Source organism: Sorex fumeus, unplaced genomic scaffold (assembly GCF_029834395.1).
Source record: "Sorex fumeus unplaced genomic scaffold, SorFum_2.1 ptg000007l, whole genome shotgun sequence".
Taxonomy (NCBI): domain Eukaryota; kingdom Metazoa; phylum Chordata; class Mammalia; order Eulipotyphla; family Soricidae; genus Sorex; species Sorex fumeus.
This window is the reverse complement of record NW_026606064.1, coordinates 36,029,896-36,053,750: the sequence shown is the minus strand read 5'-3', so window position 1 is coordinate 36,053,750 and position 23,855 is coordinate 36,029,896. Positions and strand designations below refer to the sequence as shown.

Below are 23,855 nucleotides of genomic sequence, written 5' to 3'. Positions count from 1 at the left end.
CCTATTTGGGAAGGACAGAAGGAATATTTGCTTCCTTGGCAATGGATAGTAACAGTATTCTCATTATTAGCAGTGCTTCTCAAGTCATAGCAAAAAAATAAATTTACTTTGCCATTTCAAACACATGTGAAGAAAGTTTCAAAAAATAGTATTTCTAATGTGTGCTTTACTCTGGCTTTGTCATGATATGCTATCCTCTTTCCTTTTTTAAAATTGTAGGTCACCGCCCACTTGATTCTTTCATGACCTACTAATGGATGGCAGCCCATGGTTTTAAAAAGCTCTAACCTAAGAAATAACTTTCACTTGAGAAGCATGACCCTGGCCAAGTTCAGCTTAGGGGTTGTGTTGTGACAGTAGGGTTGGCCAAGTCCAGTGACCTAGAAGTAAGCTAGGTTAATGATACTTCTAACCATATAGGAGATTTTTTTCAGGTTTCAGTATTGCTATTGCCAGGCTTCCTCTTCCAAGATGTTTAGAAAGCCATTATATCTGTGCTTTGTTTACAGAGTAGAAAAAGAGCAATATGCTAGGTATAAATATACCTATAAATATATTCCTTTAAATGCTATACTAATGTGTATGGAGATAATGGCATTTTTAAAAGAAATTGGAGAGATGTATATACTCAATTCAAGACTATTTTAATAGAAATAAATATAAAAAGTAAGAAATCCATATGCATTCTCAGAGTGCATATATGTACTTTGTTAGTATGTTTTTGCTTTAAGACTTTTTCTTTCTGAATATTGTCTAGTATTTTTCAGATTCCTTTCAACCAAATGGATGGCACAGAATACCATGTCAATCATTTGACTTTTTTCAAAATTATTTATCACAGCTAACCTTTTTCTCAGTTACTGATTGGGATCGGCATTTTAGGTACTAACCTTATTATCACCATTTAATGAAGGCTTGAATTATGTCATTATAAGCTATAAAAATAATTTACAAGTAAACATGAATGCATAAAATAACAGCACAGCATACGCTTTTAACATGAATGCAAGTGTGTGCATGCAAAGTCATTTGCATGTATCTCAAAAATGATCATTTCTAGGGTAATTGACATGATACTGAAAGGGAGTGAATGATATTTTTATCATTCATGAGGAAGTGGAGTAAACACGGTTTTAAAAACACTGTTTTCTAGTGAAATTTTTAACATTGAGTAGCTCACATTATTTTACACTTTGTGCAAATAGTGAAATATATTTTTCGTTATTTCAAATTTGGGAACTCAAAATTTACAAAAATATAACTCCAGAGATAATTTGAAAGCCTCCATGACAGAACTTAGTATTCAGCTGAGGTTAACTAGAAACTGTGCAGCATCTATAAAGATGCCATTACATTAGAAGAATAATCTCCACAGAAAGACAGAATCTTTTGGAGATGAGCAGATAAGTTACTTGACTTGAATGTGTCTCATAAAGCCATTGATCTAGGCAGCCGTGGGCCTGCCTGCAGTGGTGAGGCCATGTCAGTCAGTAGGTGGCACACTTCGCCCTCAGATCCCTGTCTTTCAAGCTGAATGTTGAGTGGGATGAACTGCATTGCTGCCAGGTAAAGACTAGTCCTGAGAATTTAGGTTAGTTGTTTCAGGTGGTCCAGTCTGCTTCATCCCACAAGCCATCTGGACCATTCAGGGTCTTGGGCAGGATGTCTTAACCAGAGGCCATGTGGACCCTCAGGATATTCCAGGGGGGCTACAAGTATATAAATGGGGAGCCATGGTACCAGACTAAATAGAGGACCAACTAATAGAAATGGTTGAGAGGGCATAGAAAGGAACAAAATCGGAGGAGGGTTATGATCAGGGAGAAAGTTGAGAAACACTGATTTAGGAGGTTTAGGGCAGCATTCTTCAGCTGCTGGTCTGTAGCCTTGATGCTGCACCACAGGTATAGAAAGGTTTAACCTACTGGTTGAGGACACTATGGAAAGAAGAAGGTCTTTGGAATCAGTCTGATTTTGAGTTTGGGTTCTTTTCTGTATTAGCTATGTTACCCTTGAGCATGTTATTTAACTCAGTGAAATCGGGGACAGTTTCTGTAAATTGGGGATGACACTCATGAAACAACTGTATGGATTACTATTTTGATGTCAGTAAAGTACAGATCAAAATCCCCATTGTATAATTATCATTCCGTAAATACTTTTTATTTCATTATTCCTCTTAGGAATAATGTCAGTGTGGAAGGCTCTCTGCGTGATGAAATTAATTTTAAGGGCAGCTGTAGTTGACTCTCAAATGATAAATTTCTCGTAGTGCCTCTTATAAGTTTAGGAAGTTGAATATTTGACTTTTATGAAGCAAAAAAGAGAGAGATAGGACCTGACTAATGAGTTTGGAAGCAAGAAATGAAAGGAAAAAAATGGAGGGGCCACTGAAATAGCAATATTTGTGATTTGGGCTGTGAGCTCAGGAGTGTAAGTACAGGAAAAGTTTTAAAGTGGGTGCCAGAGATTCAGCATGTGTAAATTTGTGTTCTGAATGACAAACTTCATTCAGGTCACATGAAAAAGAAAAATCCGGCAGCTTTCGGTAAAAGTCATGTGTATACTGATCCAGCTTTCAGGGAAGACCTTGCCCCATGTACTCTTTAATAGTGTTTTTCTCAATTCATTCTAAATCAGTGATTTTTGTTAAAATCCATTTTAACATATGTTTTCTGAAAGCCAACTATTCTTAAAGCCAGGCCTTTCTGTAAATGAGCCAGTAAGATTTATACCTGTCTAACTGAACCTGATCGGTTGTGCTGAGTTTTGTGGTGGAGCCCAGTGCATCTCAAACTGTTCTGTGGTATATGAATCCTTAGGGACCTTGTTAAAAATGTAGAGCCTGTTTCTACAAGTCTGAGACGAGGTCTGAAGTTTTGCCTGTCTAATAAGCTCCTCCATTAAGCCATTGCTATGGGGGACAGCAATGAAACATAATTTGAATAACAAGGACTTAAAGTCTGTTCTAAGACCGTCTTTCCTAAGTTTAGCATGACAGGTTGGCCACGCCTTGGAAGGCAGATATAATTACTGTGTCAGTAATTATTTAAATTTTACATGGAGAATTAACATATTTATTACTCTGTGCTCATTTGTCTGTCCTTGAAGCAAAGCTTTACACTTTGTAAAAAGCATTTGTGTCACTTCAAAAACACTTCAAGTGGGTAGTATTTCATTTTAAAACATATTTTTGTTTATTTGTTTGGGGAGGCCACACCTGGCAATGCTCAGGGGTTACTCCTGGCTTTGCACTTAGGAATTTACTCCTTGCAGTGCTCAGGGTACCATATGGGGTTCCAACGATTGAACCCACGTAGGCCATTTGGTCACTCTGGCCTCATTTTGAAACTTTTTTTTTTAATCCAGAATATCTGCCTTTCCAAATAGTATCTGACTTGTGATCAGTTTTTAAGATGAGAGAGATATTTGTCTCTTTGAATGATTTGATTAAATGATCAGAAAACATTTTCTAGTCATAAGAAAGTCACAGTTACCATAGTGGTTTTTTATTAGAATTTTGCTTTTGGTCTTTAGGATGTTCCTCATATATTGCGACTATTCTTATCAATATCTTATGAGTTTCAGCTAATGCAGAGAGATTATTAGCAAACTATGAGCAAGTTCCTGTCAGACAAGGAAATAGGATGGAGTCAGGGATGAGTGGACATTAAGAGAGGTCAGGGTAAAATGCAGAGAAGGAAGGCTCCCAGGAAGACTGCTTACCTTCTACTATGCTGTCCTTGATGGCAGGCTGATATGTTCCTTAATTGGATTTTAACGTTTGGCAGGTACTCCTACCTATTTCGCTTTTATTCTCAGCATACTGGGCTTCCTCTACTTTTTCTACAAGACATGGGCAACTGACCCTGGCTTCACTAAGTCTTCTGAAGAAGACAGGAAAACGGTAAGCTTTCTCTTCATTATTAACTGGGTTTTTTTTTTTCCCAATAGAGAAGGTTTTTTAACTTTAGAGTCTTCTCAGCTGTGAAGTTGTCAGAGGACGTGGACATGTCTTTTCATTTGTGAATGTTTTGATGTTTAGGAGAGTCTCATCATTTTTGTTAGCATCAGACCATTGTTCCTGAAACAATGAGCCCTTGATGCTTATAATCTTCAGTTCTGCTGTATATAAATGGTTTTTTTAGTTCTCTCTCTCTCTCCCTCTCCCACCCTGCCCCTCTCTCTCTAAATGGGTATATTAAAAACAAAATCCTTGGGTGTGTGAGTATGTGCGTGTGTACATGCATGTGTGCAGGTGTACTTACTTTTCGTTAGCAGGTTATTACTAGGAGATGATTACTATTCATGGAATGAAGAGACTGAAAGGTAATTTTTGTCTGATCAAATTCATTGGCTATGGTTGTAGAAAAGGCAACCTTGAAAAGTCACATTATTTCAAGCACAGTATGAATTGGTGGCAATGATTCCAAATTGCTTTTTTAGCTTCCTCTGTAAGAGAGCTGTGAGAATGATATATAACCATGTATTGTGCATTGCCCAGAAGAGCACAATGGTAAGTCAGATTTCATGTCTTTCAGAATATCATCACCCTTGCAGAGACGGGCTCTCTGGACTTCAGAACATTTTGTACATCGTGTCTTGTGAGTGAATCTTTAATTATTTATATGTTTTTCCCATAGTAAAAGCAAATTCTTGGTGAACCTTGATAGTTATTTGTCAAATTTTTATCATTTACCTATATACCTTGTTATTAACCGGGTTGTAATTTTGCGTTTATGACACAACAATTTTCTGCCTTCAAAAAAAGATGCTTAGAGTCTTTTAAAGTTGCCCATAGTGCATTTTGATGGTTTTTGGTTTTTGGTTTTTGTTTTTCTGACAGGGATTATATGTTAGAACTAACTTGGGGACAAAGGCACAAGTTGACCCAAGAATCCTCTTAGTTGAAACTTCTCCTTTTGTGTTTGAGGAATCAAGGCAAAGGAAGGTGTAACTTTTCCCAAAATAATTGGCAGATACAAAAATGTAGCTCGGCTTTCCTTTGTGCTTACTGCAGTGCTTATTCTGCTGCACGCGCTACTTCATTTCCCCTTAGTCACTTAAACAGACTTTGGAGGTCAGAATCCCATTATTACATACTCTTAGTACACAGACATCTAGCAGTAATATTTAAAAGGCTTTCCTGGGGGGCCAGAGCAATAGCACAGTGGGTTGGGTGTTTGCCTTGCACGCGGCCGACCCAGGTTCAATCGCTGGCATTCCATATGGTCCCCCAGCACCGCCAGGAGTGATTCTTGAGTGCAGAGTCAGGAGTGACCCCTGAGCATCACTGGATGTGACCCAAAAAGGCTAAATAAATAAATAAATAAATGGCTTTCCTATGCTTCTATGTGAATTGATGACCCATATAGGAGTATATGCACTAGTGTCTATATGATTTAGGAGTAAGATTTTGATTGTGATTCGTCGACTTTGAGATGCTGATTTCTGCTTAGAGTTCTCTTGCTTGCCTGCTTAGATAAGGAAGCCATTAAGATCACTCCATTGCCATGTGTGCAACTCCTGTGTAGCCCGATATGATCAACACTGCCTGTGGACTGGACGGTGCATAGGTGAGAGACTGAACTGTCCCCTGCTGTGATGTTGAGTGTATGTTTAGTTATGTTTGTGTCACATAGAAGAGGATGGAAGGGCAACTAAGGGGATCCCTTGCATAGGTCTTTCTTGTTAAAGAGTTAAAGAATCATCTCTAGATGAGGTTGAAAAGAATCCACACTTGGAAAACAGGTTTCAGTGGTGATGGTGATATCATTTGAACAGTTTTAGCATTTACAAAGGACTCTCATACATAGCATCCCATTTCCTCCTTGGCACAGACCTGGGAGGTTGCTCCCGCATCTCATGTCCAGATCTAGAAGGCAGCATGTACCAGAGTGAGGCCTGATGGCGCAGCGCCTTCATCCTCCCCGTGCTGCAGTAGCCCTTCCTCAGACTAGTGATTAATAATAATTCAGTGCTGCTTGCCAGGTTTGTTGCCTCTATTTCCTGATCAGATCATTTCTTTATGATCAGAAGTTTTAAGTTTTATAAGCTTACCACAGAGGAAGGAAAAAACGCAGGATATGATTTATCCAAAAACCTCACCTCTCCCCCTTTGTTCAGCAAATCCCATCACCGGCCATCCTAGAGCTATATGTGCTGGTTAAACTTAGTTCCTTTTTTAAAAAAAAAAAATTTAAATTCAGTCACCGTGAGATACAGTTACAAAGTTGTTCATGATTGGGTTTTAGTCATACAATGTTCCAGCACCCATCCCTTCACCAGTGTACATTCCCCAGGTTCCCTCTTACTACCTCACCACCTTTCCCCCTCCCTTCATCCACCAGCCTGCCTCTGTGGCAAATACCTCTCCCCTCCTCCTCTCTCCCTCTCTTCTTCTCCCCCTCTCCCTCCCTCCCACTTCTCTCCCTACCCCATCCCTTTTTGGGCATTATGGTTTGCAATACAGATGCTGAAGGGTTATCATGTATACCCCTTTAGCTACTTTCAACACTCAGTTCTTGGCCAGAATGATCATTTCCAACTGTACTGGTCCCTTCTCTGTTCTCGGTCCCTTCTCTGTTCTCTCTCTCTCTCTCTCTCTCTCTCTCTCTCTCTCTATATATATATATATATATATATATATATATCCCACAGATGAGTGAAATCATTCTATGTCTATCGCTCTCTCTCTCTCTCTGACTCATTTCACTTAACAAGATACTCTTCCATGTTCATTCATTTATAAGCAAATTTCATGACTTCAATTTCCTGGTGGCTGCTTAGTTTCCGTTGGGTGGGTATACCATAGTTTCTTTATTCAGTCAGCTGGTCTTGAGCACTCGGATTTTAAACTTAGTTCTATACTCTGAAAAAGTGTTTTCTTTTAGGGAAGTAATACGTTAGTTAACATGGATAAACTGATGTATCAGCATTTAGTTTTGTCTGGTGGTTTTTAAAGGCATAGTTACCCTTACATTTTTTTTAAATTATCGTCAAGACTTTTGATAGAAAAATAATTAGTAAAATCTTGATGTGGAAATTTATAGTAAAAAAGTATTAAATACACTGTTTTTCTTTTTGATAAAGGTTTTGGCAACCATCACTATTATATATTCTTCTTACTTTTTCTTTCCATCGTGTGTGACTGGATTATGTATGAGTCTTTCATCTGTAAGTATAAATTTTTGTTATAGCAAACTCATAATCCATATGTTTTTTCCTGTAAACTCCCATGTTCTGACTGATGGATTATCAAATGAGACTCCTAATAATGATGAAACACACATCGAAATCTCTCAGCATTGACATGTCTCAACCACAGACATGCTGGAAAGGGAACTGCAGAGAGAAAACAACAAGCAGTTCTCTTGCCTTACTTGGACTGACCCAGATTTGATCCCCTGAGCACTGCTTAAGAATAATCCCTGAGGTGGGACTGGAGCAATAGCACAGCGGGTAGGGTGTTTGCCTTGCACACGACCGACCCAGGTTTGATTCCCAGCTTATGGTCCCCCGAGCACTGCCAGGAGTGATTCCTGAGTGCATGAACCAGGAGTAACTCCTGTGCATCACCAGGTGTGACCAAAAAAAGGAAAAAAAAAGAATAATCCCTGAATTTGAAGCAGGAGTAAACCCAGAGGACCTTTGGGTGTGACTCTCAAGAAGAAATAGTAGAAGAGATTAGTTGTCAGTACTTGGGAAGAGATTGTACTCTAAAATGAACTTGATAATTTGAGAAGGGACCAGAATATAAATACATTTAAGGCAGGTACAGATTTATTGCCCAGTGAAGTAAGGAAAACTTGACTGCAAGGGAAAAATAAGTAAAATAGGGGGGGGAAAAGGTTGGGGAAAAAAGCCACCACCATGCTGAGACCACTCTCCGCACACATGAAGGTACTGGCAGAGGGACAAAGCCACGCGGGTTCCGGGGCCGAGATCTCCCAGCCTACTCGGATTGGAGTCGAGCATCTTCCACCCAGATCCTCCAAATTCCAGTAGGCGGGGGTGTAATCCCATCAACGGCCAAGACTCAGAGACTATAAAATCCAGTTCCCGGAACCACGCAGCCGCATTTGCGGCCGCGCAACATCTTATCAGGACATCTTTTTATGACATCTTACTATCTCATTCCTACTTTGGACAAACTATCGAATGTAGCCTGCCCACAGGGCAGAGTCTGGCAAACTCCCCGTGGCGTACCAGATATGCCAAATACCAGTAACAATGATGGGTCTCATTCTCCTAAAGAGCCTTGAATATAATCTCAGGGCTAGGATGAAAGAGACGTTACTGGGGCCTGCTCGAGGCAGCCAACGAATAACAGGATGATGAAATGAAAAAATGGGGAGGCCCCAGTAATGTCACAGTAATGAAGGAACAAAACTCTGAAATCATATGAGTTGATAAATACCAACTTACAGTTTAGAAGTGATAGGAATGAATTGTAATAATGATTTTTGAAAAACTGAAAATATTGTAGAAGAAAATATTAAAATTGCTTACTTTGCATCCCTGAGGGAAAAAAACTTTTCAGTAGCATCATAAAAGACCCTCAAGGAATTTTAGTATGAAATTACAATCAGTGATGGTTAGGTGATTGACCAAGAACTGGGTTTAATTTGGAGCACATGGGGTGGTTGAGGAACTTTCTCTCAACTATAGTACAGTGGTTGAGGAACTTTTCCTTGCTTGTTTCTGAACCTGGTTCCATCCCCAGGACCACATAGTACCCCAACACTGCAGAGCAAACCCCTATATACAGAATCAGGGATAACACCCCACCCCCCACTCCCTAATACTAGTTAGGTGTGATCCAACCCACTCCCCCCCAAAAAAAAATTAAAACAAAAATTTTGGTTTGGGGGCCAGAGCAGTTTGGGTATTTGCCTTGCATGCGGCCAACCAGAGCTCCACCCGCAGTACCACATATGTTTCCCTGGGGCCCTGCTAAGGGTAATCCATGAGCTCAGAGCCAAGTGTAAGCCCTGAATACTGCCAGGTGTGGCCCTAAAACAGAAACAAAACAAAAGAATTTTGGTTAGTGCTTTAAAATTGCATGAATAAGTCTTTCAACCCTTGGAATAGATTACCTATCTAGCAAACATAGAGCACCTGGAATTTATTCACTTTGACTTTGTTTATTTTGAAAGCATTGAGAGAGTTTGACTGTAGAGGCAGTAACTTTACTTTTAATCTGTGTCCACCTGTCTTTCTGCTGTATTTATGCTGAAGTCTTAGAAGTTTGCTGGTAAGCACTAATTTGGTGTGTTTATTGCTTGGACTAAATTTCTGATTTAGAGGTGACTCAGTAGTAGAACACGCCATTAGCATGTGTGAGGGTCTTGGTTAATCCCTGACACAAACACACACACACACACACACACACACACAGAGGAAGTTAGGAGAATTTAGTTTTTCTCTGCAGTTTTTTTCTTCATAATTTAAGATTCAAGTCTAGATTCTCCTGTCCCTTTTAATTTGAAATAGCTTCTTTTAGTTTAAGCTTCTGAAAGAAATTTTCTCCAATGCCATTCCCCAACCACCTAGATTATCTCCCTAGAAACATAGTTTTACAGTTTTTGTTTATGGTTTCATTGTTAGATATTGTTATTAATGTCTGCTTGAATTTTTTTCTTTTTGCCAGAGGCATGGATGAGGCTTCGGTTACCTTTTCTTTATGGGGGTCTCTGATCTTTAGGGAAAGCCTTTGTAGCTCATTGTAGCCATCACGATTCAAAATGCTTCTAACAGCTAAGAGGTTGTGATCCTCAATTTCAGCTCCTATAAAGGGCTTAGTAATCCTGAGCACTGGAATTTTAAAACCACTTAGATTATGGTATAAGAAATAAAAGATTTTTTGAGTGCAGCTTCTGTTGGAAAAGCTGCCCTTTTAAGGCCTGACAATGAAGCAGATTCCTGGAAAACCTTTTTAAGCTGGCCCAGGGACCAACTTGTACCTTGGACCTAGTCCTAAGAGAGAGAGCCAGAATTTGCACTAATCTTGTCTCTCCCTCTTCACTAAAAATAGGCACCTTTGTTTGGTTTCTATGTCTTGCATAAAGACTGTATTGATATGGACAGAAATAATTTTCCATCACATTCATTCTCTCCAACTCGCTTTCTTATTACAAGCACTGGGTCTTTCTTCTTTGTCTTTATTCTCTGGCTCTGAACCAATTTGTACATTAGGTTTTGTTTCTTGGAGTCACACTTTACAATCACTTGAAACTGTATAGGCTAGCAGAACATTTTTTCACTTTTTATCCCATTTATATTCCGACAGTATTTCTTTATACTGAATGAGGAGGACATCATGCCATTTATCATTATTCTACCAACAGGAAAAAATCAACTTGTGCTACATTTTTTTAATGAGGCTCCACCACTCTCCCATCTTCCATGTTTATCCTTAACCCTTCTGTTCCTGGAGCCCTGGTTTACCCTACCTTTAATTAATCTTCATTAATCCAATTGCATTTCTATGGTTCTGTACAGGGTTCTGCCTTTTTTATTTTGTGAGGTATGTTTTTGAGAGGGACAATAAGTAAAGAAGAAAGATTTTAAATGGGTGTTAAAAAGAACTTTGTATAGTCAGAGCTATCTAAACATGAAAAATGAAAACAATCGACTTGGAACAATATCAGTTCTCTGTCATTAACCTGATAAGAATGTGTTATTTCTGTGTTTTAAAATATTTTAATGACCTAAGGTACTGTGCATTACTGTCTGTACCCATATTGTTGATATTAAATCTGGTATCAGTTCTGTGAAAATTCCAGTCTGAAGTCATGCTGTATTATTTAAAATATTCCCAGAAGAGAGCAGCAGAAAAGCATAAGCTAAAAGAAAATAGCTATTCTGTCCCACTCAGCAGCTTTTTTCCCTTCCTGTTGTTGAAAATTACAGGGGTGTTTTTTTTTTTTTTTTGGCCATCAGATGCATCTTTCTTTGCTGTTCTAATGAGAGCTCTACAATAGTGTAATTTGCTTTAACTTGTTACCTTGGTTGTTACTCTTAGGATGATTGCTCTGAGGAATGCTTCTGGTATATGTTCATGAAAGATATTTGGAAATGAATCATATGAGACTCAAAAAGAATAGGAAATCGATTTTTAGGACTAAAATAGACAGATGGCTGATAGAATGTCATGAACTTACTTCTTTTTTTCCCCCAGAATCTCTTTAAGTGCTGCCTTAGGAAAAATATCTAAAGTGACTTATCAAATTGTCAGAGACATTATAACACCTACCTTAAAGTAGTGTTTGAGGTATAGAACTACAGAATTTTCCTTCTATTCTACATTTTTAATTTTTTTATAAAATTTTAATTTTTATTTTAGAAATAGCTCATCTTTATGAATGGTCACTGTACTTGTAAAAGTCATTAGCATTACATAACCTCAATATCTGTTCACCTGTTCTTCACATGGGCTCTCCATGGGTTAGGGGGTGGTCAACATTTTGAAGGCCATAGTGATACATAAATAGATGTTCCTAGAACAAAATCTTGCTGTGACCATAAAAATTTTGTTCTCTGTCCTTTTTTCTGGTTTTGTCTGTCTCATAAATACCCTCACCTGCCCTTTCTCTTCTTGCAGGATGAATTATGGAGCCCGTGTCTGCATGCTGTTAGGTGGTATCTGGAATTCGTTGTACAGTGTTCAGTTTCTTGTACAACAATGATATGTTGATCTGAATCCTTAAGAGTTTATATTCAGTTCTGTAATAGGCCCATTTCTTGCTATAAAGTAGATAGAACACTAAGGATAAATATTTATTAAATATAGTTGTTAATCATTTGTCAAGTCCCTGAAGAATTAATTTTTGACCAGTATCTTTTATGCTGAATATACTGATTTAAGTGATGGTTTCATGGGCTTGTTTTGCTTTTATTCCTTCATTGTCAACTACTGATGGCGTTATCAGTAGCCCTAACGGTACAGTGCCCTCTTTTTTTTGTAGACTAGGCCTGCCATAGGAAGAGAAAATCTTCAGTTGAATTCTGTTCTGTGCCATCATTTCTTGCTTTCTTGTCCCTCTAAGTAGAAGTGTACCAACTTTGCTCTTTTGAAAATGATCATAAATTGTGGTACCTTTGTAAATAACAGATTCTTTTATTTGTGGATTCACAGATTGGTCAAATCACTGTGTCACAACATTCCGAGAAGATGGATTCTGGACCTACCTCAATCAGATTGTGGCATGTTCCCCTTGGGTTTTATATATTTTCATGATAGCAGCTTTTCATTTCTCATGGTCAACATATTTATTACTCAATCAACTCTTTCAGGTATTTTTCTTCTATTTAAATTTTTTGGGGGGTGGGGTTGGTGCCATCCCTGGCAGTGCTCAGGAACTGTTCTTGGCTGTGTGCTAAAAGCCAACCACTGATGATATTCATCAGACCAAATATGGTGCTAGGGATTGAACCCTAGTTGTATTGCAAGGCAAGCACCTTAATCCACATCCAGCCCCCTATTTCTCTTCTTATGTTGTATTTGAGTACAATGTCAAGTGCTTTGTATCCAAAAAAGACTAGAATTCCAAATTGGAGGGTTTGGATCTTAAATTCCACCTCTGTCACTTATTCTGTGGGTATAGGCAAGTTACTGGTTCCTGAATCATAGTTCTCTTATCTGTAAAATGGAGATAATGCCAGTGAGTCGAATTGTGCATTGTTAAATGTTGGCCCTTAACAATATTGGCCCTAGTTACCTAACCTTACATCTCTATTTTACAGGTAAGAGTTCAGAGAGGCAAGTTGAATTACTTGAGGCCACCCAGTGAAGGCAAAATCAGAACTGAAAGTTTAGGTTTTCTGACTGTCCCATTCAAACAACTAAATTGTATACAGTGTGAAAGCATGGTATACAATGTAAGAGCATTGTAAAAAAATATGTGAGTTGGGTTTTTTCCCTTCACTTTTTCTAACCCTGTTTGTTTTTATTATTACATAGAGCTTAGGTTTGTGGAAATAGGGAAGAAATGGGAAAAAAAAATCACTAACCACTGGACTAAAGAAGGTCCCTGCCATTAGAGTTCATGCTCCAGAGTAATATCCACCTTCAGCTTTTACAAGGTTTCTGTCCCTTTCACTATTGCTATGGTCTGCCTTCATGAGGTGGACAGCCGTGATCATTCTGAGCCAATCACTGTAAGACCTTAGCTGGTTGAAATCATTCCACTCTTATGTGTAATGACTAATTCTACAATAATAAAAAATTTTTACAAAGGTGGGAAATGCTAAAGGAAAGGAATGTGGTGGCTAGCAATATTGACCGAACAGGTTTCTGAGCATTCATCCTAGTCTCCTAACCCTCTAACTGCTAAACGTTCTGACAGTAAGAATGGTTATTAGCATCAGTGGTTTTAATATTTGTCATCATCACTTAAACACCTAGTAGTTATGTACATGCTGCACTTTGCAAAGCATTTTCCCATCCAAGTCCCCAACAAACTTTTATGGGGTAGACCATGCCAAAATAGTATCTTCGTATTACAGATGAGAAAATGATGAGTGCATTTTTAATGGCTATTTGTCTAGTAAAAAGTGCAATTAAAAATAGAACTTAGAGCCTGCTGGGGGCGAGGAGGAGATGACCGAGAAATAGTGCAGCAGGTAAGGTACTTGCCTTGCACGTGGATTTCAATCCCTGGTGCCCCATATGATCCCTGAGCACAGAGCCCTGAGCATAGCCGGGTTTCGCCCCAAAATAAAAAAAAAAAAACTTGTAAGTTTTGAGACATTATTCTAATTCTGCTCTTTCCTAAACTCAGAACAAGTTTGAATATATAACCTTAATTTTTTTTTTAAGAAAATTTAGTATGCTTGTCTATACATTCTAGGCAGGAAAATGAACACCTTTAGGATTGTATACAAATAGAAGAATTCAGAGTAAATTTATTTGTGTAATCCAGGTCTTTTGAAGTCTGTCATTTCCAGAGCACCCTGGTCAATCAGGGCTTTGATTGTCGAAGTCAAAATGAGCATGAGACTGCCTGTTAGGATCAGGGGCTTTATCCTCACACTGCCCAGGGTGTTAGTCCTAATTCTTCCATTTTGCTCTCCAAGCTATATGGCTTTGGACCAGTCACTTCACCTCTATAAGCTTTTGCAGTAGACATCTTCAGCATATTATCTCAAATCCTTAAACAATCTTATTAGGAGGGTATGACTTTCTCCAGTTTACTGATAAAGAATTTAATGTTTGAGCTTATGTTGAGGATTAAAGGAGATAACTGTGAACAGTAGTTATCTCCTTTAATCCTCAAGTGGTTATCTCCTTTATCTAATGATTTTGCAGTTTGGGAATTTTTCAGTTACCCTTAATTTTTACCTTTTCCCCATATGTATTAGTTTAAATTTACTTCCTATTAATTTGTCACTTGCTGCTTTTCAAAAAGATACTTAAGAATAGAAAAGTATTATAATGATTGTACTGATACTGACCTTATTTTATTCATCTGAAAGTTTCAAGCTGAATATGTTGAGAATCTAAACATGGCTATAAGCCATTACGTGAATTACTAAAGCAATTATTTTATGCTTTAGTAAGTCTGCACTTAAGACTGTACTTTGCTTTCTGGAGTATAGTAAAAACTAACATTTTTCAAAAATTTCTAACTAAAATTTTAAAAAATTTAAAGTCACAGTCCCTAAACTCTGCACCTAAAGCCAATGCCTGACATTGGCTTTTGGGGGCACATGAAGTCACCACCTCTGGCCTCTGGTGTTCAGCTAAGAACACCTGGACCTCCATAGTGCCACGATGTGACCCAGCATTTTTCACAGGAGAGTCTAGTTCAGAGCTGCTTTCTTGGACCTCACCAGGATCCTTGGGTAGAAGACTCGCTAATGCTGCCTTTTGAGAAGTTTGAAACATTTGCCTGTGTCCTTTGAGGCACTACTAGGTCAAAATCAGGGAAGATAGTTTTTCCGTTCGGGATCTATTGCTCCCCAGAATACTGATTATATAAAATTTTTCCTCTTTCTTCCAACCTTTCTTTTTCCCAGATTGCTTTTCTGGGCCTGACCTCCCATGAGAGAAGCAGCCTGCTGAAACAGAGCAGGCATATGAAACAGACAGTGTCCCTCAGGAGGACACCATACAAGTAAGTGAGACCTGTGCTGGCCACTGGGTCCAGGGTGGGGGAGGTGCTGGCGTCAGCCGTTTATTTCCCCATCTCGGGCCAGTACATGGCCCTGCTGCTCTCCTGTGATTTGCTCTTTGGTGGAGATGAAGTGTGGTAAGATCATATGCTCGAAAGTGGTAAGAATTTGGGATTTAGTCTGGCTGGACTAAGCACAAACAGTGTGAGACATGATTTTGCCAAGAATGGGAATCTCTGCAGTGGAGTCACATGGTCACAAGATTGCACATTGCTGGCATGGATTCAACCTGTGATAATTGAGCATGTGATGAGGAAACTAGCCACACAGTTCTCTCTCTCTCTCTCTCTCTCTCTCTCTCTCTCTCTCTCTTTCTCTCTCTTTCTGTTCTCCCTCTCCTCTCTCTTGTTCTCTTGCTCTCTCTCTCTCTGTTCTCTTTCTTGTTCTCATTCTCTCTCTCTCTCTCTCTCTCTCTCTCTCTCTCTCTCTCTCTATCTCTTTCTCGAAAAATTAGATGGTGACTTCTGCCAAGATTTTCAGGTTGGCGCTGTGCTACCAGTAGTTCTTTTAAGCCAATGGTTAAGTGTCACAAAGAAGCTAGTTTTTCAGGTCTGGGTCAGTTGCTCCCCAGAACACTGACTGTATAAAATTTATTCTCAGTTGAAAATGAGGGTGTTTGTAGGGAGGCTGTCATCTTAGGGTATGTTACAATTCGGCTTTGAAGCTTATCTTCTTGTCACCTATCAGTCTCGGAGACTGGGAGTGCTGCAGAGGTGACCCAGGGCTCTCGGGGGAGTTGAGCACCGTTGCCTATCTCATGAGCAGTCTATTTTAAAGCACGCTGGTGGTACAAGATGAAATGGTTAGGCTGTTTGACAGGAAAATCAGAGCTTAGAATATGACTGTGATGTGTGTTCAGAGAGGAGAGAAATTGAAGTAATTGGGAAGAGATGGTGAGAGTGATAGTAAAAAGTGATGTCAAGCTCGTGATTATTGTTTCTGACTAGCAGTGATACTCGGGTCTCTTTCTCAGTAATTTAACCAGAATAAATATTTAGTCCACCCAAGTATGGAAATCTTTGTAATGAAAGTGAAACTTGAGCTGAGCCTTGAAAGACGTAGGCTGAAGCTTTAGGGAGAGGAAGGAAAGGCATTGCAAGTTTTAATAGGAAGCTTCTGTTACTTCCCTGAGGATTCGTACTTAACAGCAGAACAACACAATCATCTTCATATCCAGGTGAGTTTTGATGAGTGTAAGGAAAGCAGGTTGGACACTTGAAAGATAAGGTATGTGCATAAAAATAATTGGAAAAGATAGTATTGTTCCAGAATCTGATAGAAGAAAAAAAAATAAGATGCCAGAGACTGTTATAGTAGGAATATTCTGATAAGAAAGCAGACCTTAACTATGGCCTTAGAACTGATAGGATTTTAAATGATCAGAGAGTAAAACAGGGCCTGTAGAGATAGTACAGCCGATAAGGCTCTTTCCTTGCATGCTCCTGACCCAGGTTTGCTCTTCAGTATCCCATATGGTCCCTGGAGCACCATCAGGGGGTGATTCCTGTGTGCAGTGCCAGGAGTCACCTCAAGCATAACCAGGTGTTACCCAAAAACGAAATTTAAAAAAAAACATAAAATAAAGAAAGAGAGAGAGCGAGGGAGAGAGACAGAGACAATGGGGAATGTGGATTCTAGGACTAAAAGAATAGCCGATGCAGTTATGGACATGGGAAAACTGGAGCCTGAATAGCTGGAGCAGACGTTGATAAAGATGAGTTTGGGGAGCTAACAACAGAGGAATTGGTTGGAGATTTACTGTATAGGATCTTAAATCAGAGATGAAGAATGTGTATTTGAGGATCTGGCAGATTGTTTTTAAGGAGTTTTGAATGGGAAGTAAGGAGCTCCTCATATATGAATATAGAAGGACACACCTATATCTGTTTGTGTGTGTGTGTGTGTGTGTGTGTGTATATATATATATATATACATCTATATATATGTCTGTGGAAGATGAGTGGGAAGGAGTTGAAACACATTCAGTGAGCTTCTTAGAAGGTTTAGGAAAAAATACATATTGTTGATTATAGTTTTTTTCTAGTCTGATCTGAACTTTAATTATTTTGGGTGGGGGGGTCACACCCGGCGATGCTCAGGGGTTATTCCTGGCTCTGCACTCAGGAATTACCCCTGGCGATGCTCAGGGGACCATATGGGATGCTGGGAATCGAACCCGGGTCGGCTGTGTGTAAGGCAAATACTTACCCGCTGTGCTATCACTCCAGCCCCGTGATCTGAACTTTGAGATCATCAAAAACTACATTAGGATAGTGTGAGTGGAAAGAAACATATTGATGGCTATAACCGTTCTAGGAGATGGAAGATCCAAAATGATCTTGCTAAGCAGCTAAGTTGCTGAGCAGAAACTAGGGATCTCAGAATGGGAGTTCAGTCCCTAAAACAGAGCTGGGCTTCAGTTTTTAAGGTTCCATAAACTGAAGTACTGTCCTGGTCACCTCTGGACTCTTGCAGGCTCTTCAAAGATGTTATAGATTTAAATTCATAGTAAATATCTAGAGTTTGCATGAATGTCAGGAGCTAAACCAGAAATGTACTAAGATATGTTCTCTTCCTTTCTTGACAGCCTTGGGTTCATGCAGAACCTTGCAGATTTCTTTCAGTGTGGCTGCTTTGGCTTGGTGAAGCCCTGTGTGGTAGACTGGACAACACAATACACCATGGTCATCCACCCAGCTAAAGAGAAAGTTCTTCGCTCAGTATAAAGAAAAGCAATCCAAAATGTTCACCCCTTTGTATTTATGTTGATCCCTTGTGGTCTGCAAGTGCAGTGAAGATGAAGTTCACTAAGGGCAAAGGAAAACGCAGGTGGTTTTTAAAGCCAGTTGGTAAAAATGTTCTCGATTAAAGGCATCACATTTTCTTAGATGAGCAGGATGGACTGTTCTGAAAAACCTTGGCAGACATCTAAAAATATATATATTTTCACAAGAAAATGCAAGTTACTTTTTTTTTTAGATACTATTCCACAATTATGGCTAAAATGTAGTATTTTCGTACTTTATTGGCTATTTCAAAAGTGTGCTTTCAACTTGTAATTTTTGATAAATTATTTGTCTTTGTTTTGTCTATAAATATGTAAAAATAATATATTTAAATAGATGTACCTGTTTTGCTTTCACACGTATTAAAACATTTTTTTTATAGTTGAGTCTTAGTTTCTGACACATAACACTTCTGGCCTCTTAAAATAAGAAAAGATCTACACAGATACAAAGAAACTGATACAGAGTTCCAGGAAGGAGTTGAGGTTACTGTCAAGACCCGGGTTCGATTCCTCTATCCCTCTCGGAGAGCCCAGCAAGCTACTGAGAGTATCCTGCCTGCATGGCAGAGCCTGGCAAGCTCCCCATGGCATACTTGATATGCCAAAAACAGTAACAAGTCTCACAATGGAGACATTACTCATGCCCACTCGAGCAAATCGATGAACAACGGGAGGACAGTGCTACAGTGCTACTTTTCTATTTTAGAAAATTTAGAAAACTATTTTTACTTATTACCTTCAAAATGTTTGACTGCTGTGATTATAATTATTATTCTCCTTTTTTGTGAGGGAAATGCGAATTCAGCTCTAACTCCTGATATTTATACATGTCATATATCATATACATCATACACAAACATGTTTTGTATTCTAACCATGATAATCATTCATTTCTTAGGTTCAGTTTTCCCTTCTTCTACAGAATCTTTGTAGACAGGGAAACTAACAACTAAAGAAGTTTGTCTCTTCTCTACAGGCATTAAAATACTTAGTTTGTGGGGGGGGGGGGGGGCGTCTACTCTGGCTTCCATATCACCTGCAACACAATTTGTCTAATAAGAATTCATTGAATGAGCATAAGGTTTTTAAGCAGGACATGATGTGATCAGAATTGTGATTTGAAGATATTCTCATTTGGGGAACAGAAGGAGTTTATCAAGCAGTAAATCGCTTTTTTCTCCCTTTCTTGCCATCCCTACCAAGTAAATATTCTCAAACTGTAATCCCTAGTACTTTAAGATAGGAATCATGGTAATGCTGGAGGGGCCTGGATTGTACTTCTTTGAAATTCTAAATCCCTGTCTTGAACCTTCCCCACCACCATAGTTCAGTGCTTCTAATAGACATATAACACAGTAATCACATTTCATTCATTTTTAAGCCATTCCACAAATATTTGAGCACCACACTAAGTCTTGTAAACCATAAAATATTTATTTGGACATACTAGTCATGAACTGTGCGGTCTAGAGGGGAAGCAAAGAAATAAAGCAATAGTATAATATAGATCATATTAAAAAGCCATCAGAGGGATATAATAAAATACCGTTAGAGCTAAGAAGTTAAGGGAGAATTTCCGTGGGTATGATGAGGAACATGGTTATGGACAAAGGGGCATGAGAAAAGTCTTTTGTTGGTGAATAGTTTATAAATAGGGAGTCAGGAGTGCTTATGGTCAAAGGACACTGCTATTATTTGTATTTTCCTCCCCCCCTCCCCTCTCGGAGAGCCCGGCAAGCTACCCAGAGTATCCCTCCCGCACCGCAAAGCCTGGCAAGCTACCCATGATGTATTCGATATGCCAAAAACAGTAACAAGTCTCACAATGGAGATGTTACTGGTGCCCACTTGATAAATCAATGAACAACGGGAGGACAGTGCTACAGTGCTTCCTTCCCCCCTGCCATCACCACCATCCCCGGGATCTTAGACCTTGGATCTATCACAGTCACTTGTACACATGTGGTGGCGCTAAGCTCAGGGCCTCATATACCTCACTCTTGCCCCAAGTACAGATTAACCCATGGGGCCATCTTCCATGCTCCTTTTCTATTTTATGGTCTACCGTCCACTGCTGACGGTCCACAGATGTAAAATGTTTGAAAATGACTCTTGTAAAGTATAGTCAGACTCTATGCAGGTTTGGCTGTAGATCCATCTGGGTCTTTAGGAAGTTTGAAATGAGGAACTTGGTGAAAACTAGAAAGTCACATGAGATCTAGAGCTCCAAGATTGTTGTGTAGAGCAGGAAGGAGCCATTTCTTCCTTCCGTTCCAGACTGTGAACATCTTCTACTCCTTCCCTCCTCCACACAGCAGTCAGGCTCCCACCCCTGGGCTGATAGGGACTGCTCTTGTCTGGCACACCCGTGTCCTCAGGGCTGCTGAATTTAGTGGCCAGCCTGACCACAGAGAACCTATCAGCAGCATTTGACTGTTGGCCACTCTTGCACACTTGCCTCACCTGGCCTCCAGGAGACCGCTCCTTGAGTTCATCCTGAGAGTCTGAAGTCTCCTTGGCTGGGTTTCCTTCTCTCCCATTTATGTTGGAATGCCTCAGAGCCCTGTCCTTGAGCTTCTTGCTCTTTATCTAGACTCACTTTTTCTTCCTTGATAACTCTCACCCAGTTTCATGATACATATATTCTCCATTATACCCCCGAGTTCTAACTCCTGTTCAAACTCCTCGAATTTCAGACTGTGTACTTGACAAACACACTTTCATCTAATAAACATCTTAGACTTAGTGTGTCCCAAAATTGAACCTGAAACTTCTGTTCTCCACTCTACGTTTGAGCACTCAAGTGAAAATTAGATGAACAAAGCATACAATAAAATTAGGATAAACAAAGCATACAATAAATTTTAAAATAAAAGTTAAATATAAATAGTTCTGTTCTTTTGGTTCTTGATCTGCCTTTGATCTTTCCCATTTTGATTGATTAGAAAATCAGTTACTAAGGGCTGAAACTTAGAATCTTCTTGATAACTCCTATTTTCTCATAATGCTCCAGGCTCATTTCCTTGAAAAATCCTCAAGAGTCCTTTAAAATATGTCAAGAATTGTTTCTGGCAGCTATTGTTGTTACAGTTCTGAGTTACTACCATCACCCCTGTCATGGATTACACAGAGCCTTCTTTTTTCCCTTTGTTTGGTTGTGTTGCCACAGCAGGCAGTGCTCAGGCTATTCCTGGCTTCCTGGCTCTATGTTCAGGAGTGAACCCTGGCGGTGCTGGGGGACTATGTGGTACTGGGCATTTGAACCAGGGTTAGCCTCGTGCAAGATAAGCTCCATCACCCTTACACTACCTCTTGGACCCTTAGCCTGCAGCTGGCTCTCCTTGCTTTCCTCTCACCACTCTACAAGCAGCTGCAGTGAGTCCTTTTTTCAAAAATGTCATTGTTTAGTGACATTTTAACTCTTTATTTTCTCTCTAAAAAAAAATAATAATAATATGCTTTTCTGACCCACCTTGGGCTGGAGCGATAGCACAGTGGTAGGGCATTTGCCTTGCATGAAGCCAACGTGGCCGACCGAGTTCGATTCCTCCACCCCTCTCGGAGAGCCCGGCAAGCTACCGAGAGTATCTCACCCTCACGGCAGAGCCTGGCAAGCTACCCGTGACATATTTGATATGCCAAACACAGTAACAAGTCTCACAGTGTTATTGGGCCCGCTTGAGCAAATCCATGAACAACGGGAGGACAGTGACAGTGACCCACCACCTTAGGATGGTAGGGATTAAACCATCAATACAGGTAAGTTTTAATAATTGAGTAGGCAAGAAGTAAGGAAGATTTAAGGAGGGCAGTGTCTGTGGTGCATGAGAAATGAAGCAGGTGTGGATTCCTGATTAAATTGGGGAGGGACCTTCTTGCTGCTCCCCCATCTCAGGTAAGGCTCACCTCCAGCTGATATCATTGGACCTACTCTAGAACGGGAGGCCGAGCCCCTCCCTGCCAGGTGGGTTCCAACAGCCTTCACACCTGACCTGCACTGTATTGAGCCCCATGGATCTTGAAGCGCAAGGTCACAAAAGTGACCACGTGACATATCTTCTCAACAAATTATGTGCTGTTCACAGTTACTCTTCCTGTCGTTCTGTGAGGATAGGCAGAGAGGACAGAGTAATCTCCAGATTAATCCCTCAGCATCTTCCAGTGCAGGTAACTGCAAAAACTCACCCCCAGCACAGCAAGAACACTAGAAAACCAATCAGGAAAAAAATTGTAGTCCCACCAAGTTCAAGGAGTGACACTAAAAACATAAACAATAAAGGGTGTTTGGAGGATCCTCCCAGGAGGGGAGATGCATGTTGAAAGTGGACTATGGACTGAACATGTTTGCCACTCAATGCCTCTTTTGCAGACCACAACACCCAAAAGGAGAGAGAGAACAAAAGGGAATGCCCTGCCACAGAGGCAGGGGGGGATAGGGGGATGGGGGTGGGAGGGATATTATCCATGGTGGTAGAAAATGGGCACTGGTGGAGGGATGGGTATCTGATCATTGTATAATCGAAACCCAAGCACAAAAAATTGTAAATCTACAACTGTACCTCATGGTGTTTCACTAATTTTAAATAAATAAATAAATAAATAAAACAATACTGGTAAAGTCTCAGTGTCTTTAGTGACACTGTAATGATGATTTCCAATGAGTTCAAAGAAATGGTAGCACAGGTAGTTAACAAAGCACAACAAAGTATGAGAGCCAAAATTAAAAAAACTACAGTCAGAAATAAAGAAATGGAGAACCTCGTAGGTGATTTTTTAAAAACTCAATAGAAGCTCTGAAGAGCAGAATAACAAGCTGAGCAATAGATTGAGGAGCTCCAAGGCAAGAAGGAGGAAACAGCAGACGGTGGAAAATAATCAGAAAAAGAAATGAGCAGCATACGAGAACTGTGGAATGAGTTCAAAAGGAACAACATGAGAATCACCAGAATCCCTGAGAACAGGAAAGCAAATGTGATGAAAAAAAAGTTAAAGAAAGTATCAATAAGAATGTACCAGAGTTGAGGATAATAGGCCTAAAGATCCAAGAGACCAGAACAGTACCAGTGAAAATAGGCCCACTTAGGAAAATTCCAAACATACTCAAAATGACAAAATCCAAAGGTAGAGACAATATTGATTGTAGTCACGGTCATGGTCCTCGATTTGCTCGAGCGGGCCCAGTAACGTCTCCATTGGAGACTTTGTTGTTACTGTGTTTGGCATATCAAATACGTCACGGGGAGCTTGCCAGGCTCTGCAGTGCGGGCGAGATACTCTCGGTAGCTTGCCGGGCTCTCCGAGAGGGGCGGAGGAATCGAACTCGGGTCGGCCATGTTGGCTGTGTGCAAGGCAGATGCCCTACCCATTGTGCTATCGCTCCAGCCCATTGATTGTAGTAAGATTTAAAAAAAAAAAGGAACTTATATACAAAGAAAAGCCCATTAAATCTACAGCAGATCTATTAAATGAGACTCTAAGAGTCAGAAGAATATGGAAGGATAGGTAAAGGTAAAGGCCCTCCTGTTGATTGTCGATTTGCTCGAGCGGGCCCAGTAACGTCTCCATTGGAGACTTTGTTGTTACTGTGTCTGGCATATCAAATACTCTCGGTAGCTTGCCGGGCTCTCCGAGAGGGGCGGAGGAATCGAACTCGGGTCAGCCATGTTGGCCGCTTGTAAGGCGAACGCCCTACCCGCTGTGCTATCGCTCCAGCCTGGAGCAATGGAAGGATATAGTACAAAAACTCAGTGAAATGAACACCTCACCAAGGTGTTGGAGCGATGGAAGGATATAGTACAAAAACTCGGTGAAATGAACACCTCACCAAGAATATTCTACCCAGCTAGTTTATCATTCTGATTTGAAGGAACTATACAGAACTTCATGGAGA

At 39.9% G+C, this 23,855-nt stretch overlaps 1 protein-coding gene across 1 annotated transcript in view; it reads left to right on the top strand.

Moving 5' to 3' along the window:
* The window catches only part of ZDHHC13 (zinc finger DHHC-type palmitoyltransferase 13), a 51,652-nt gene extending 33,311 nt beyond the window's left edge, over positions 1 to 18,341 (top strand). Inside the window, exons 11-17 of the mRNA XM_056132005.1 lie at positions 3,783 to 3,907; positions 4,542 to 4,604; positions 5,483 to 5,576; positions 7,093 to 7,176; positions 12,140 to 12,297; positions 15,022 to 15,119; positions 17,765 to 18,341. Of these exons, the coding sequence (XP_055987980.1) occupies positions 3,783 to 3,907; positions 4,542 to 4,604; positions 5,483 to 5,576; positions 7,093 to 7,176; positions 12,140 to 12,297; positions 15,022 to 15,119; positions 17,765 to 17,903 (761 nt within the window). The 3' untranslated portion in view covers positions 17,904 to 18,341. The remainder of the gene's footprint in view (positions 1 to 3,782; positions 3,908 to 4,541; positions 4,605 to 5,482; positions 5,577 to 7,092; positions 7,177 to 12,139; positions 12,298 to 15,021; positions 15,120 to 17,764) is intronic.
* Positions 18,342 to 23,855: the final 5,514 nt, after the last annotated feature.